The sequence below is a fragment of the Euleptes europaea genome, chromosome 10, assembly GCF_029931775.1.
Source record: "Euleptes europaea isolate rEulEur1 chromosome 10, rEulEur1.hap1, whole genome shotgun sequence".
NCBI lineage: Eukaryota > Metazoa > Chordata > Lepidosauria > Squamata > Sphaerodactylidae > Euleptes > Euleptes europaea.
This window is the reverse complement of record NC_079321.1, coordinates 58,981,228-58,996,823: the sequence shown is the minus strand read 5'-3', so window position 1 is coordinate 58,996,823 and position 15,596 is coordinate 58,981,228. Positions and strand designations below refer to the sequence as shown.

Genomic DNA, 15,596 nt, shown 5'->3' with positions numbered 1-15,596 from the left:
CTTCCTAAGTCCTACAAGAGAGATGGGAGATCTTCATCTTCATCCTCTTTTCCCAACTTTAGGTCCTCACACACCCTTGCTCCCTTCAGACCAGACCACAGGAGGGGGGCTTGGGGTAACAGTAACAATTTCAGAGGTTCATCTCGTAGAGGGGGTGGCAAGTTTTTTCGTCCCCCCCAGGGACATCAGCAATTCACCAACACCAAGGGAGACCGGTTTCCAAAAACCCCAAAACAGTGACGCCAACCTCAAAGATATAGGGGGCAGGCTTCTTCTTTTCCAGGATGCGTGGGACAGATCTTACACGGACGCATGGGTAGCTCAGATTGTTCAATCGGGCTACCGCATAGAATTTACCAACATACCCCGAGACAAATTTGTAAACTCCCCAAGGTCAATAAGACCAGAAAAACATCAGAGAACCTTGGAGGCAGTATCTCACCTCCTGCAGATCCAGGCCATCGAACCTGTTCCTCAGATCGAACAGGGAAGTGGGGTATATTCAATTTTCTTTACAGTCCCCAAGAAAAATGGGGACTGGAGAGCTATTTTAGACTTAAAACACCTGAACAGGAGCGTGCGTTACAGAAAATTTCGCATGGAGACGCTACGTTCCATTCTAGAAGCCCTTCAATTGGATCAGTACCTCACTTCCCTGGATCTGAAGGAGGCGTACCTCCACGTCCCCATCCACCTGTCCCATCGCAAATTTCTCCGGTTCTGCTACGACCGGAAGCATTATCAGTTCAAAGCCCTCCCCTTCGGGTTGAACTCCGCTCCCCGCGTCTTCACCAAAATCTTGGTGACGCTGGTAGCCTTGCTTCGCCAGGAGGGGATTGCGGTTTTTCCGTACCTCGACGATCTCCTAATTTGCTCAGGGACCAGAGAGCAAGCACTGGATCACACCTCCAGGGTGATTCAGGTTCTATCTTCACACGGATTCCTGGTGAATTTGGAGAAGAGCCACCTAACCCCCACACAAAGGTTGGAACATCTGGGGGTTATTATAGACACTCACAAGAACTTGGTAATTCTTCCCCAGGACAAGATGGTCAAAATCCAGTCCATGGTCAAGACCACGATAGGCTCCACTCGGGGCAGAATCATGACCCTAGCCAAATTACTAGGGAAGATGGTTTCCTGCATAATTTCGGTACCGTGGGCCAGGTTCCACTCAAGGGGGCTCCAAAACTTACTTCATCCATATCAGGACCTTATCACAAGGAGCAGGGACAAGGTAGTTCCTCTCCCGCTATCCTTCCGACAATCTCTGACTTGGTGGTACAGGAGCAGCAACCTCAACAGGGGATTACACTTCTTAGTAGAAGACCGTATCCAGGTATTTACGGATGCCAGCCTGGAGGGTTGGGGAGCCACCTGTCAATCCCAGATAGCCCAGGGCACCTGGTCCATCAGGGAAAGAAAGATGCACATAAACAGACTAGAGCTGAGAGCAATCCTCTTGGCTTTAACTCACTTCCAGATCATACTACGCCACAGACATGTCTTGGTCCGAACGGACAACATCTCGGCCAAGGCATATGTCAACAAACAGGGGGGGTCGAGATCCCCCAGCCTATACAAGGAGGCAAGGGCGATCCTTTCTTGGGCAGAGTCAAACCTATTATCTCTTTCCGCAGAACACATCAGCGGGTCCCTAAATTCGCAGGCCGACTGGCTAAGTCGTCAGATACTGGACGAAGGGGAATGGTCCCTCAACGAGTCCATTTTCAAACAGATTCAGGAGAGGTTCGGCCGACCCAAGGTGGATCTCTTTGCCTCGGCGACCAACCGCCTTCTACCCAGGTTTTTTACCCGGTACTTTCATCGGGAAGCGGAACAAATGGATGCTCTGGTGGCCCCATGGCCTCAGGAGCTCCTGTTCGCCTTTCCTCCCATTCCCATACTACAGAGGGTGGTTCGAAAGATCAGAAGGGAAAGAGCAACGGTCATTCTCATTGCTCCCCTCTGGCCAAGGAGACCTTGGTTCCCCAGCCTGCAAAAAATGTCAATTCAGTCCCCTTGGGAACTTCCAGCCAACCCAGACCTCCTACATCAGGGACCTCTGTTCCATCCAGAACCTCAATGGCTGCGCTTAACCGCGTGGAAATTGAGCGGGGATCGCTCCTAGGGATCGGCTACTCCCCAGCTGTAGTAGACACGATGCTAGAAGCTAGGAGACCGTCAACTAGGAGAATATATAATACTTCTTGGAGAGCATTTGTACTCTGGTGCAAGCGTAAATCCATCGATCCCCTTTCCCCAGGGATCCCTAAGATTCTAGATTTCCTCCATGAGGGTCTGGATATGGGTCTGTCGGCTTCCACCTTGCGCAGACAGGTAGCGGCGTTATCTACAGTTCTAACCGATATAGAGGGTTTTCCCCCTTCTCGACACCCACACATTATAACCTTTTTAAAAGGTGTGACTCAAACCAGACCGCCGGTAGTGCATCGTTTCCCTACCTGGCGCCTCAACGTGGTTCTCTCGGCCCTAACTAGACCACCGTTTGAGCCGATCAAGGAAGTGTCCCTTAGAATGCTGAGACTTAAGACTATTTTCCTTATCGCAGTGACCTCCGCTCGGCGTGTGTCTGAGCTTGGAGCACTCTCCTCCAGAGAGGGTCTCTGCACATTTCACAGGGATAAGGTGGTGTTAAGAACGGACCCCACCTTTGTTCCCAAGGTAAATTCCCTATTCCACAGGTCTCAGGAGATACACTTACCTTCCTTTTGTCCTCATCCGGTTCATCCCAAGGAAAAGGAATGGCATAAGTTAGACCTACGTAGGTTGCTGAAAACTTACCTCAGTCGAACAGCTGACTTTAGAAAATCTGATGCTCTCTTCATCTCCATCACTAATCCCAATAAAGGGGGGAAAATGTCAACCTCTGCCATTAGCACGGCAGTCAAGCAGTGTATTATTGAAGCATATAGGGCCAGCAAAATTCCCCCTCCGGAAGGAATCACTGCACACTCAGTGCGCAGTGCGGCCACTTCAGCAGCTTTCAATAAACAAGCTTCCCTGGAAGAAATTTGTCGGGCGGCCACATGGTCGTCAGTCTCCACCTTCGTTAAACACTATAAAATAGATTCCAGGGCCTCCGCTGACGCCGCATTCGGTAGAAGGGTGTTACAGCAAGTCTTGGACTAGTACTGAATCCCACCCCGGGGCATAGCTCTTGGATATCCCACGGATCAAGATGCCCTTCCACCCAGAACTGAGAACGGAGCCTTGTGTACTCACCGTGACGGCTCCTTCTGTTCTGGGTTGAAGGGCATCTTGCCCACCCTTCTCAGGTCCAAGACCCATTTCTCCTTCATAGAGGGCATTAAAATTGGAAATTCACAACAGATTGTAATTCCTTCCTGAAACTAACTATGTCCGCCATTTGTCCAGGGACCTTTCCTTAACGTTTCTTTCTTGTTGAAGTTACTGTTCTTTCAAGGAGCTCATTGTTTTTTGCTTAAATGCAATGCTGTTGTTTGCTTGTTGTTGTTCACTTACCTGTCTCATTAGCTCGGCGAGTCCGTAAACTGGGTTTCCCGCCCAGGGAGACAGGAAGCTGTAGAAAAAATATTTGGTCCTGCCTCCCTGGGCACGTGACGAGAATACCCACGGATCAAGATGCCCTTCAACCCAGAACAGAAGGAGCCATCACGGTGAGTACACAAGGCTCCGTTTTCCAATTCCCTTCCAAGAGAAATTCTTCTAACCAACAAGGTTGATAATCTGGAGACTAATCAAGGCCTTCCTTTTCAGATAGACACATGATTTTCTAGATTAGCGTTCATCTTGGTGTGTTGTTGCTTTTCTAAACTGTGATAGCTTTTATACTCATAATATTTCAGTATTGTCAACTGCTATAGGACAGGATCCAACATTTGTGGGGTATAAATAAATATTTATTGTATTATTTTACAGATATATTTTCCAATGCGTAAGACAATTTGCAGCAATAATTAAAACCATAAAAATGCCAATACCTTGTGCTGCCATTTTGAGCTAAATCTCTAGTGTTAAAAATATGACATGTCTTTCCTAATAGGCACTATTAGAAAACTGGTCCTTTCTAGTTCTCCTTGTGGCACTAATGAGCCAAACAGCGCATTCCTGACCTTCGAGGGCGAAAGTCCTTAAGAGGCCAGGAAGTGGCCACGCCGGTGTTAGCCCCCCCCCCCATGCTGGTGTCTGGGCGACTTACACCAGCATTAGTGGCCCCAGTGCCGGCTGGGAGGCCCTGACACTGGTCTCCAGGCGCTGCCATGGCAGCACCGCCCAGGGACACCGGCTGGGCCTTCCGCTGGCATCCCACCGGTGTAAAGGCCCGCACCAGCATTCCAGGGGGCGTCCCGGGAGGCATTCCCAGGTTGTCCTGGGGGGGAGGAGCTGCCGTTAGGCAGCCTCCTGTCCCCTTTTGCCCCGGGTACGCCGGTGGCGAGAAGAGTGAGGCTGCACCTGCTTTTTAGCAGGCGCAGCCTTGCTTTTGTCAATGGGGCAAAAAGCCCAGTTTTAAGAGAAAAAAGCCTTTCAAAGGCTTTTTTCAAGCTGCTGGCGGCTGTGGAACGGCTTAGGAGGCGCCACAGCGGCACCTCCTTCCCACCATCCCCGGCCCTCAGCAGCTCAGGAATGCGCTGTAAGACCAGTGAAAGTGGTTATAGCAAAATGTTTTTGCTTTTGCTATTACAGTGATATAATTCCAGAAGGAAGTAGCCCATTATGCTACAAAACAGACTTGAGGGTCACAGGTAAAAGTCCTGTGTACACGGCTGCAACTTGGTCACCTTCTAAGGATTACAAAGTAAATATTCATCCCTATTGGGTAATGATTTGAACTGCAGACCCCTGTGACTTCTTTTTCCTCCTTTCCTTTCTTTCATTCTTGCTTGTTAATCTTGAGGTGCCAAATTTGATTAAAATATGAAAATGGGTACTATGTGAAAGCAGAATACTTTTGTTCCGTGCCTGGAGGGTACCATATGCAGTGCCATTATGTGATCACATAAATTGCAGCATATGTGTGGATTATGCTTAAATAAGGGCATAAAACATGCTCCAGAAAAATAAACTTCCATTTGATATTTTGACTGCAGCCAGGCAGCATAAAGTACAGCTTAGAAAAATGTGGTGGGTTTAACCATCTGTATGCACTATATCAGTTGTTATCGCAAACCATTGAATTAAAATCAGTAATTCTAAGTAAGTTCACACAATTTTAAAAGCTCTGTATTTTCCAGTATGTAAAAACACTGAGCACGAAAGAAGAATAACAACACATTCTTCCTTTGTACAAGAATATTTAACTGTCTCTTAGATGCCATAAACCCAAAACACCTCCCACAGTTTCCGGGAATGCCAAAAGCTCCAACTGTCCCCTTCATGGCTGTCAAAATCATCAGTTTTCCCTGACAGTTTCAAAATGCAGTTAACTCAGTTTCAGTACAGAAATAAGCCTCATATTAAAAACATAGTCCAAAGAGTCAGATATAATCCTGAACTTCTTAAGAGTTTCCTTTTCAGAAGCAACTCATACAGAGCACCCAAAGACTCTTTAAACTCTCTCACATTTAGGTGTTTCCAGCCTCAGAAACTGTAAATGCCAAGAACCTTTAAAAAAGCTTCCTGATATAATTTATCTTAACTCCTGTAAGCACTGATGGGATTGTAAAATGGATATGCTTCTATAGTAAGGCAAAACAGAAAAATAAAATTGGTTTGGTCAACAAACAATTGTTTTTGAACACTCCTTAAGAAATCCTCTATCAAAGAAGTTGCCCAAAGGGGGGATAAGGCTGTATGTACTAGTATCAATCCTTAGACAAATTAGCTAACAGCACTGCCCTAAGCAGAGTTGCACCCTTCTAGCATATTGACTTCAGTGGGTTTAGAAGGTGTAACTAGAATTGCACTGTAAGTGACAAAATTAGAGCAAATAATGCAAATCCAGAACTAAAACCCCACATTTATGAGTACCTTGGATCAAGAAAACTTGGATATGCTTAGGTTCCCTTTTTATTATATCTGACAGAGAAAGTACACGAAGACTTCAAGTATTTCAAAATTATACTATAGAAGTATAACTGCCACCAGCTATGAAAAAGGAACAGGTTTTTTTTTGCATCTTCAGAAACTTTTGAGACTATTGGTGTCATTTTAGATAGCCTCTCCAGAGTATAATGTCTTTTAAATATCATTTTACAGAAAATTTGTAAGATACCTTTGAGGTTAACACATCATTTAATAACTTTTCTTTCTAAGACACAAATGGGAAGCATATGACAGTTGTCATGTTCTTTTATATCCTTACTGACATCCCTAATTGTACACTGCCCAAACAAAGATGGGAAAACAGGCAGCACATTTGGGCAATGATGGGAGATTAATCACTGCAGTAAGCGGTTTCTAAGGGTTTATATAATTAGGGACAAACTAGACGCCAATTGGGAGATTTGCGTCATGTATCTTTAGCACTTTACTATACAAAACAACTCCAAAGGAAAGCGGGGTCAAGTTTGGGAAGTGTCTCTATGAAAGGTGTATTTAAACCTTCCCCCCCATAGGGTTTTCCCAAACTAAACTCCCCCCCCAGCTGTTGTTAGCCATGTAGTAGAAACCATAAAGGCATCTGGATGACAGATGATGACTTCTTAAGGCTACCAAGTGAGCTTCAAGGGTGAGTGCATACAGAGTCTTGAGTGTCGGGGTAACTAATTATACCACACTGGCTTTAAGCACTTAGGAATTAATTTTCTTTTGGCTCTTAGGGAAGCTTTAGTGTCTACTATCGACTAGTTTTGAAAATGTCATAAAAATGGCAATTAAAATATGAACATTGCAAGATTTCTCTCTTGGTATCACAGACTATAATCTGTTTCTGTAAACATTAAACTCTTTAATTGACAACTGGTCTTCTTTCCTGCCTTTTTTTCATTTATAGGAACAAGAATGGTAAGCCCTGCATCTTTAAGAAAATTGCTGGAGTCTTGTAAAGATCTTTCCTTACTTGACGTATCCTTCTGTTCACAAATTGATAATAGAGTTGTCCTAGAACTGAATGCCAACTTTCCTAATGTGTTCATCAAAAAGAGTTTCACCCAGTGACTCAGTTCATATGCTGCTATATGGAATCGATTTGACACAAATTCTGTTTCCTGTGAATTTGTGATGATTTTCAAAGGGGGAAAAAGTCTCTTCAGAATAATGGGGGAAAGTGAACTCATCTTGATTTGAAGGCGATATATGAAATCAAAGATTTAAATTGTGATGGGGACAGCCATTCTTTGTACTGTATCCAGTTTCTGTACTGGGTAAGTGACACATGACATGTTTTGAAGTGGGAAGAATCATGTAAGATGGCATAAATTTAAATGCCTGTTAAAAAGTATTTGATGCAATAAGCTATTTGAATGTTAATTTTAAACTTGTAATACTGACTAATAGAGAAATAAAAGGTGACATTTTTATTTCTTTTTTAGTCTTAGCCTTTAAGGTGCAAACTTGTGGTTTAGCCACCACAAAGCTGAAAAGTTGTTTGGGATTTTACAAATGCAGACAAGAATATGCATTTCTTTTTATGAACTGTAGCAGTATAAATCCTTTAAAATTGATGTGCATGATAGGGAATTTTCTATTTCCAATATATGATGTGCAGCTAAGTATTTATTGACCATACGAAGTATAAAGTTCTACCACAGGATATAGTAAGCAAAGATAGAGAACTTTGCGAAGCCAAAAATGACAGTTCCCACATCTGCTTCGGTCTCCCATGGTTTTAAATAATAATATAAAATAAGTGACATTATATCACTGCTCTGAGAATTTTTATGATCCTGTTTTATTTTATTGTATACCACTTCGTATAACTCTCAGTACAGCAGTACCACACCACAGACTGAGCATTATTTGAAGTCAGTGGAAAAGAGAAGACTCAACTATATGTGGCATTGGGAGTTCCACCAACATGCTCCCAGCATATCTTTTGATTTTGAAAAAATTATGTAAGTAGGGCACAGTCCCCTCCATGTCATTTTCCCAGCCTGAAATGGTCCCAGGGAGTCACTGTTTGTAGGGCAACTTGTAGCTAGCTGGGTAAGGGTTTAGAGTCCATTGATCCTGTTCCCCTAAGCGCATGCCAGACTCTCCAGGCAGTCATTTGTTCAGATCGCCATACAGACTGCAAGGAAGTAGTTGACAGCACCCTTCCTGGCTCACAACTTCCCCTTTGCTACTCCATCCTCTGGCTGCTGCTTTTAAGCCTTGTCTTAAGAAGCCATCTGGCTTGGCTGACCTGCTGTCCCACCTATTACAAGCTGCTGCTAATTGCTGCTGGCTCCGCCATCTCCAGGGCCATTAGCCCTCACCATCGCCACATGGGGCTTTCCTGAGCAGGCTTCTCAGAGCTGTTTGGGCACCCTTTTGCTTCCAGCCAGGCCTCAGGGCTTTCCTCACGAGATGCACCTCCTGGCCTCAGGTAAGTGGGCTCTCAGGCCTGTTCCTGTCACAATGGGAAACATATATCTATACATATAACTATATATCTAAAGACTATATGAGAACCTGTATGTTTATCTCAGTGAGACAAATAGCACCCCCCCCCCCCAAAGCTGTTTCAGCTCAGGAAAGTGGAATGGTGGTATGGCTTAACCCCCCCCCCCCATCCAAATTGGGCCCCAGATATACAATAATAATACTAATAATAAATGCTGGAAGCTATGTTCACAGAACTCCCGGCATCATGTGTACTTGAGCCAGAAGAGAAAAAGAGCTGGTGTTTTTGGTATTAACCACCTCTCTCCTATTCCTTCCAGTGTGAAGGTTAGTACAACAGACAAAATTGTGTTTAACTCTTCTCCTTGTATGAGTGGAAGTAGGAGCAATTTCCACTGATTTTGCCTTTCTAACAATAGCCCTCTGTTGTTCCCAATAATCCTTTGACCCTTAGAAGAGATTTTTTGCAGAAACTGGGGTTCAAGACAGAGGAAGCGGCAAAGCTCTGTTCAGCAAATGGATTTCCATATGTGGATGTCTGGATTCACAATAATATTTGGGGAGTGGACTATCATAATGTCTCAAATTGTTCAAAAGCAAGTTCCTTTTACATTAATTTTATTTCACTTCTGATTAAAATTGATTTTTACTTCTGATTAAAATGAGTACCCAGCTTGCTGGGGGTAAAGGGAAGATGGCTGGGGAAGGCACTGGCAAACCACCCCGCAAACAAAGTCTGCCTAGAAAATGTCGAGATGTGACGTCACCCCATGGGTCAGGAATGAACCGGTGCTTGCACAGGGGACCTTTACCTTTTCTGATTAAAATTAACATCTTCAGTCAAGGAGATTAGTATAAACCTTTTAATTGCAAGTAAAAACTTGTCCTCCAAATAATCAGTAGTTTGTTAACAAGCAAACACTGACATTCTTACCCTATGCAGGTAACCTGTATGTGTTACATATTTCTTCATCATACCAGATTGATAAAAATGAAAAATGATTTTCCTGCCACTATATATCTAAAGGCCCTGACCTGGATAGCCTGATCTTACCAGATCTCAGAAGCTAAGCAAGGGTCAACCCTGATTAGTATTTGGATGGGAGACCTCCAAAGAATACCAAGGTTGTGATGCAGAGGCAGGCAATGGCAAACCACCTCTGTACGTCTCTTGCCTTGAAATCTCCACCAGGATCGCCATAAGTCAGATGTGACTTGACGTCAACCCCCCCCCCAAAAAAAAACCAAAAAAACTAAAGGTAGCACAGAGAAAATTTCCCCTTTGTGGATTGCAGTGAATGTCTTTTATCTGGATCATCTACATTAGCATTGAATTCTCCTGTCAATTTTTTAAAATTGGTGTGGTGTCTCAATGGAATATTCATAGTGAGACTACACTTGGAATGGTGTGTACAGTTCTGGTCACCGCATGTGAAAAAGGATATTGTAAGTTTGAAAAGGTGCAAAAAAGAGCAACCCAAATGATCAGGGGGCTAGAGCAGCTGCTGAGGATCAGTTACAACGCTTAGGGCTTTTTAGCTTAGAAAAAGGCTAGTAAGGGGAGACCTGATAGAGGCCTGTAAAATTATGCACGATGTAGAGAGAGTGGACAGGGAAAAGCTTTTCTCCCTCTTCTATAATACTAGAACCCAGGGTCATCCACTGAAGGTGAATGGTGGGAGATTCAGGACACACAAAAGAATGTATTTCTTCACACACCGTAAAATTAATTTGTGGAACTCGCTGCCACAGGATGTGGTAATGGCCGGAAACTTAGAAGGCTTTAAAAGGGGAATGGACAAATTCATGAAAGACTGGGCTACTAGGCATGATTGATATCTACTCTCTCTAGTACCAGGGGTAGCATGCCTCTTTAAATCAATTGCTGGGGGAGCACAGGCAGGATGTTGCTGTTGGCACTCTTTATGTTTGTGGGCTACCTACAGGTAGCTGGTTGGCCACTGTGTGAACAGAATGCTGAACTAGATGGGCCTTTGGTCTGATCCAGCATTGTTCTTATATTCAAATTCCTGTGTTTGAATTTTCTAAAATTAAACTCTCACCTTTTTTATACTGGTAAGAGATACCTTTTGTTCACTGAACAGCACTGTTCATTCATGGTGGGTAACAGTGTTAGTCTGTCACTAGTAGTAGAAAAGAGCAAGAGTCCAGTAGCAACCTTAAAGTCTATTGAAAGACCATTGAATTTAGCTAAACTAACTACAGCATGCAACTGGTTATCAAGTAGTGAGGAGTCAAGGGGGATAAGTAAACAGCAATTCATAATCAAAGCCCATTGTGAGCCAAGCCCAAACTTCTACTGAAATTTTGGACCAGTTCATTATATACTTAGGCCAGCAGCAAACTTTTCATTTCCCCACTTACCCCTGTAATGTAGATGGGATGGTGTCACTGAGATCTCACAGCTTTAAGACATTTACTACCAACAAGTTGAGTCAAGAGCAATTAAAAGCTACAGTTCCCAGTGCCATTAGTCATTACAGTCATGCTCAGGCTCCATTGCTGCCCGGAAGCCTAGGAATTTCACGATCAAGTCAGCACCAGCTGCCTGCTTTTGTTCTCCTTCTCCCACCCCCAACGGGAAGTTTGAGAAGGAGGAAGTTGTAATGATGGAGAGCTTAAGGTCTTCTTTCTTACAGGAAGCGGCAAAAGACAGAGCCAATTCTGAAATGAGTTAGAAATTCTGTCATCACAAGTTGTTAGTCCGATTTCTAATAAATTTGCTATACTATAAAACTTTCTGTAGATACTATATACTATGATCGCTTTGGATTGGATGCACAAATTTCAAGTTTTACATTATTAACAACAGACCGAAAAATAATATTTATAATCAGTACTGCTGTGGTTTTACTACATACTACTTTTTTCTTGATTTTATGTTAAGAATGGAAAACGTTGACTGCAGATGTTGAATTTTTAATTGTATTAACTACTCTTATAGGCTGATCATCCTGATGGATGTTTCAGGATTCCTCTGATGTTTGCATTTCTTTAGATGAGTGTATTTTATTGATCTTTTTGCTAATGTGAATAAGTATTTAATATCAGATCATATTTCTGATGCTGCGTGTTGTGTGCACATCTGGTAAGCATGTATCTGAAGACATCTGGATTAACTGCATAGGAGAATAATCCAAAGAATGTTATACAATCCTATTGAAATCAATAGGATTTAAACCACTACTGTGTACTTACATCCCTTTAATATGCTATGGGTCTTAACCACATATAGCCTTTTCTGGATTGCACCCATATTCTGCTGGTATTTTTTCTCACTTAACTTGAGGCTGCAATTCACAGCATCCTTTATTTGGGAGTAGGTCCTTTGAACTCAGTGAGATTTAATTCTGACTAAACCTGTATGTTTAAAAAGTAGTGAACATGTTCTCACTCTCACGAAAGCAAATTTTGCACTAAAGAGTTTTCAGCAAAATACTAGCACTTTGGAAAAGGGGGATCTCCAGAATTAGTAAGTCAAGGTGTAAATTGATCATAAACTAATTCTTAAACTTTAGTGGTGTTTATACAGTGTTCCACTTTTGTACTTTTATAACATTTTTTCAGCTATATTTTTCTACAATCTGGTAAAACAGTCAAAATCCAAAAATCTGAATTCCTACATTGGTGTCACCCTGGAATATCATACTATTTTCTTCTCCCTTTGCCACCATAAGATGCCATGCCATTTCCTTCATGCAGCTTTACATTTAAGGAGCTGCATATAATGTAGGGTTGCTTAGCACATGAAAACCTCACTTTTTGCACATGGTCAGATATGATCCTAATTATGTAAACGTTATTGTATGGAGAAATATCAGGAGCAACTAAGAAGGGCAGGGAGAGAACCGTACCAATTTCTGTGATCCTGGCAGGCTAGAGAATTTGTTGCCACACTCACAGGAGTGACTACTGCAGTTTTTGTTTCCTGGCCAGTTTAGGCTAAAGTTTCTTCACGTTGGTTACCAGCATACACTGTCATGGGGTTAAAATAACTAGGACATGCATGTGAACACTAGTCTTTAAAATATTTACATCCTAATATCTCGCTATAGCAGAACGTTGCTGTAGTTCTGTAGAATTGCTTTTATTTTGAATATTTTAAAACATGTTTTTATAAATAACATACATTTGTTGTATTTAAAAAAATATAAATGTACACACCTTCCACGAAAGAGTGCTCCTTGGGGCTATGTATGTTTACATATTTCAGGCTTTTTTTTAAATAAGCCTTATTTTTATTGGATAATATAGCTCAGGGTGTGCATGGTTATGTTTTCTTTAAGCAAAAATATATTAATATTTCCCGTTGTAACAGAGTGTTATGACTATGGTGATATGATGTCTGCCTTCCATTTTTACAATCAATAATACATCTAAGGACATTTATGGAGTTGTTGAATGCCATTGAAATCAATGAAGAAAATATGTTATGGTTTACAGTGTAGCCAACATTGTTTACAAGTCAGACCAGCTGATTAGTCTCTCCAAATTTTAGACTAATTCATTCTAGGATAATTTTTGACACTTCGTTCTTTATTTGGATGTTTTGTTCAATATTTGGGGTTCTGAAGGCTTGTCAAATACTGTTGACTGTTGCCCAGATACTCTGATTTTGTTGTAATTGTTGCATTTGAAAGGACCACTAATGGAAAGGAATTAAAGGATAGGAAATATATTTCAGGGAACGTGAGTGAACTTTGAAGGAACACTGCCTAAAAGATCTGAGAAGGTGTAGCCATTGTAGCCAATAATATGAAAATACCATGCTCACCACTTCTGGATCGTGATCTTAAGACCTTTTGTACACTGTAACTCCTCCTGCATCATTGGAGGCTGTCTCAAAGGCTCTCCTGAGTTTTGTGAACTGGGAGAAAGGGGAGGGGATGTGAACATGCAGCAGCCCTAAAGGACATGCAGAAGTCCTTTACACAGCCGTTTAGCTGTTATCCCTGCAATAATGTTGAAGTTTTAATAGTAGGTTTGTAGGGGCTCTTTTGGTGCTCTGTTGAATTTTCTTCTGCTGCACTGGAAATCTTGCACAAAGTTCATTTCAGCAAGTTACATATTTTAGAACCTTAGTTTGTTTTCCCTCTGCCTTAAAAAGCATATGTCTAATTGAGACTGAAAAGTATGTCTAATCGAGACTCAAGGAAATTTTTAACTGAATTAAAATTGATTACTCAACATAAATATTGTTCATCAGTCTTTTTTCTGTTTTATGTGCCACATTCACTAAGAAAGAATAATTGTTACTTAGAACCTGTTTCTTTTTCCTGCTGCTTAATTGCACTTGAGGGTTGATTAACTTCTCGGCTGACTTTGAGTGGATAATAATGGCACTTGGAATAATACTGTCAAATATAGAGCAGAACATACATAAAATATATGGGTCACTTCTCTGATATGGTACTTTTTCTTTTTAATGGGAGAGAAAGGGGACCACACTTTGAAATGCCACTTGAAGGAGATTGTATTGGTTTAAAACTGTAGGGAAGCCCTCAGTAATTCCATTTTCTCACCACTCAAAAAAACAAAATCCTTCCATCTCAATCAAGCTTGATTTCTTCATAATGTTGTTGTTTTGCATTCTCTCTTTAATGTGCTCTTTCAGGTTGAACTCACATCTGAAGGTATGTGAAAATTATGAAAATTAATATATGCCAGAGAAGGCCATGGATTTTGGTCATACATCGTTCTTGAAATGAGGAAGTGTACAGTATACCTGGTGGGAGGAAGACTAAGAACATGTATTCAGACTCTCCCAGATGAAGAAGAGTTGGTTTTTATATGCCGACCTTCTCTACCTTTAAGGAGAATCAAACCGACTTTCAATCTTTTCCCCTTCCTCTCGCCACAACATATACCTTTTTGAGGTAGGTAAGGCTGAGAGAGTTCAGAGAGAACTGCGACTAGCCCAAGGTCACCCAGCTTGCTTCATGTGTAGGAGTGGGGAAACCAACCTGGTTCACTAGATAAAAGTCCGCTGCTCATGCAGAGGAGTGGGGAATCAAACCCGGTTCTCCAGGTTACAGTCCACCACTCTAACCACTGCACCACACTGAGGCAAGTAAGATTGCCACATGTTGGGGGAGGAGATAAAAATACTGAGTTATCAAGTCAGTCATGGCTGAGTCTTTTTTCCTACCTCTATTGTGTTGGTAAAACCAACAATATATCAGATGTTATCTCCCCATCCAGGGTAACTTTCATAGGCCCAGTCCAATAATTGTTAACCGAGCATAGGAGAACTGTAAACAAACTCAAAGTAGCATTCATCCTGCCATTATTCTCTAATTTGTTAAAACAATAATTGGGACAAATGTAGTCTGCCTGCCCCCCCCCCCAAAATCTTGGCATCCATGGGATATAGCATTTTGCTTCAGAACAAAAACTTTTCCGTTCACCACCTTGGTGAGGTTATTGGCTCAAACGGCACCAGGGCCTGTTCCTGCATTTTGGCAAACATTATGGTCCCCGCAGCTGTCACCTAGAGAAGTTCAGTCCTAAACTGATTTCCACAACTCCGTGCCTCCTTATATTGAGAAAATCAAACCTGCCTCTGATCCAACTACTTCCCTCTTGGCTAGTTCATTCTTCCAGCCACTAGCATCCTAATCCCCCCCCCACACACACACACACATCATTGCTACCAAATGGCCAAGTCTCTTGTAGCATTGCTTTGGCAAAGCTTGCTACCATGGCTATAATATAGAGAGTAGATCTGTGCATCACTTTGATACTGCCAGTTGCAATTACTGAAGCTTCAGAAGGGGGCAACTTCTAATGGAGTTTTATAAAACATGCATAGAATATGTGTCTTAAGGTAGAAGGCTAAATTCTTATTTATGCTATTATTTGTTGCATTACTAAAAGCTGAATAATGTTGAATCTATTCTTAGAATCTTGCCCTAACCCGGATGGCCCAGGCTAGCCTGATCTCGTCAGATCTCAGAAGCTAAGCAGGGTCAGCCCTGGTTAGTATTTGGGTGGGAGACCACCAAGGAAGTCCAGGGTTGCTGTGCAGAGGAAGGCTCTGGCAAACCACCTCTGTTAGTCTCTTGCCATGAAAACCCCAAAAAGGGGTC

The 15,596-nt window shown here is 42.3% G+C and overlaps 1 protein-coding gene across 1 annotated transcript in view; it reads left to right on the top strand.

Moving 5' to 3' along the window:
- Positions 1 to 7,106, top strand: part of FBXL4 (F-box and leucine rich repeat protein 4) — a 45,419-nt gene extending 38,313 nt beyond the window's left edge. Inside the window, exon 8 of the mRNA XM_056856369.1 lies at positions 6,938 to 7,106. Within this exon, the coding sequence (XP_056712347.1) occupies positions 6,938 to 7,101 (164 nt within the window). The 3' untranslated portion in view covers positions 7,102 to 7,106. The remainder of the gene's footprint in view (positions 1 to 6,937) is intronic.
- Positions 7,107 to 15,596: the final 8,490 nt, after the last annotated feature.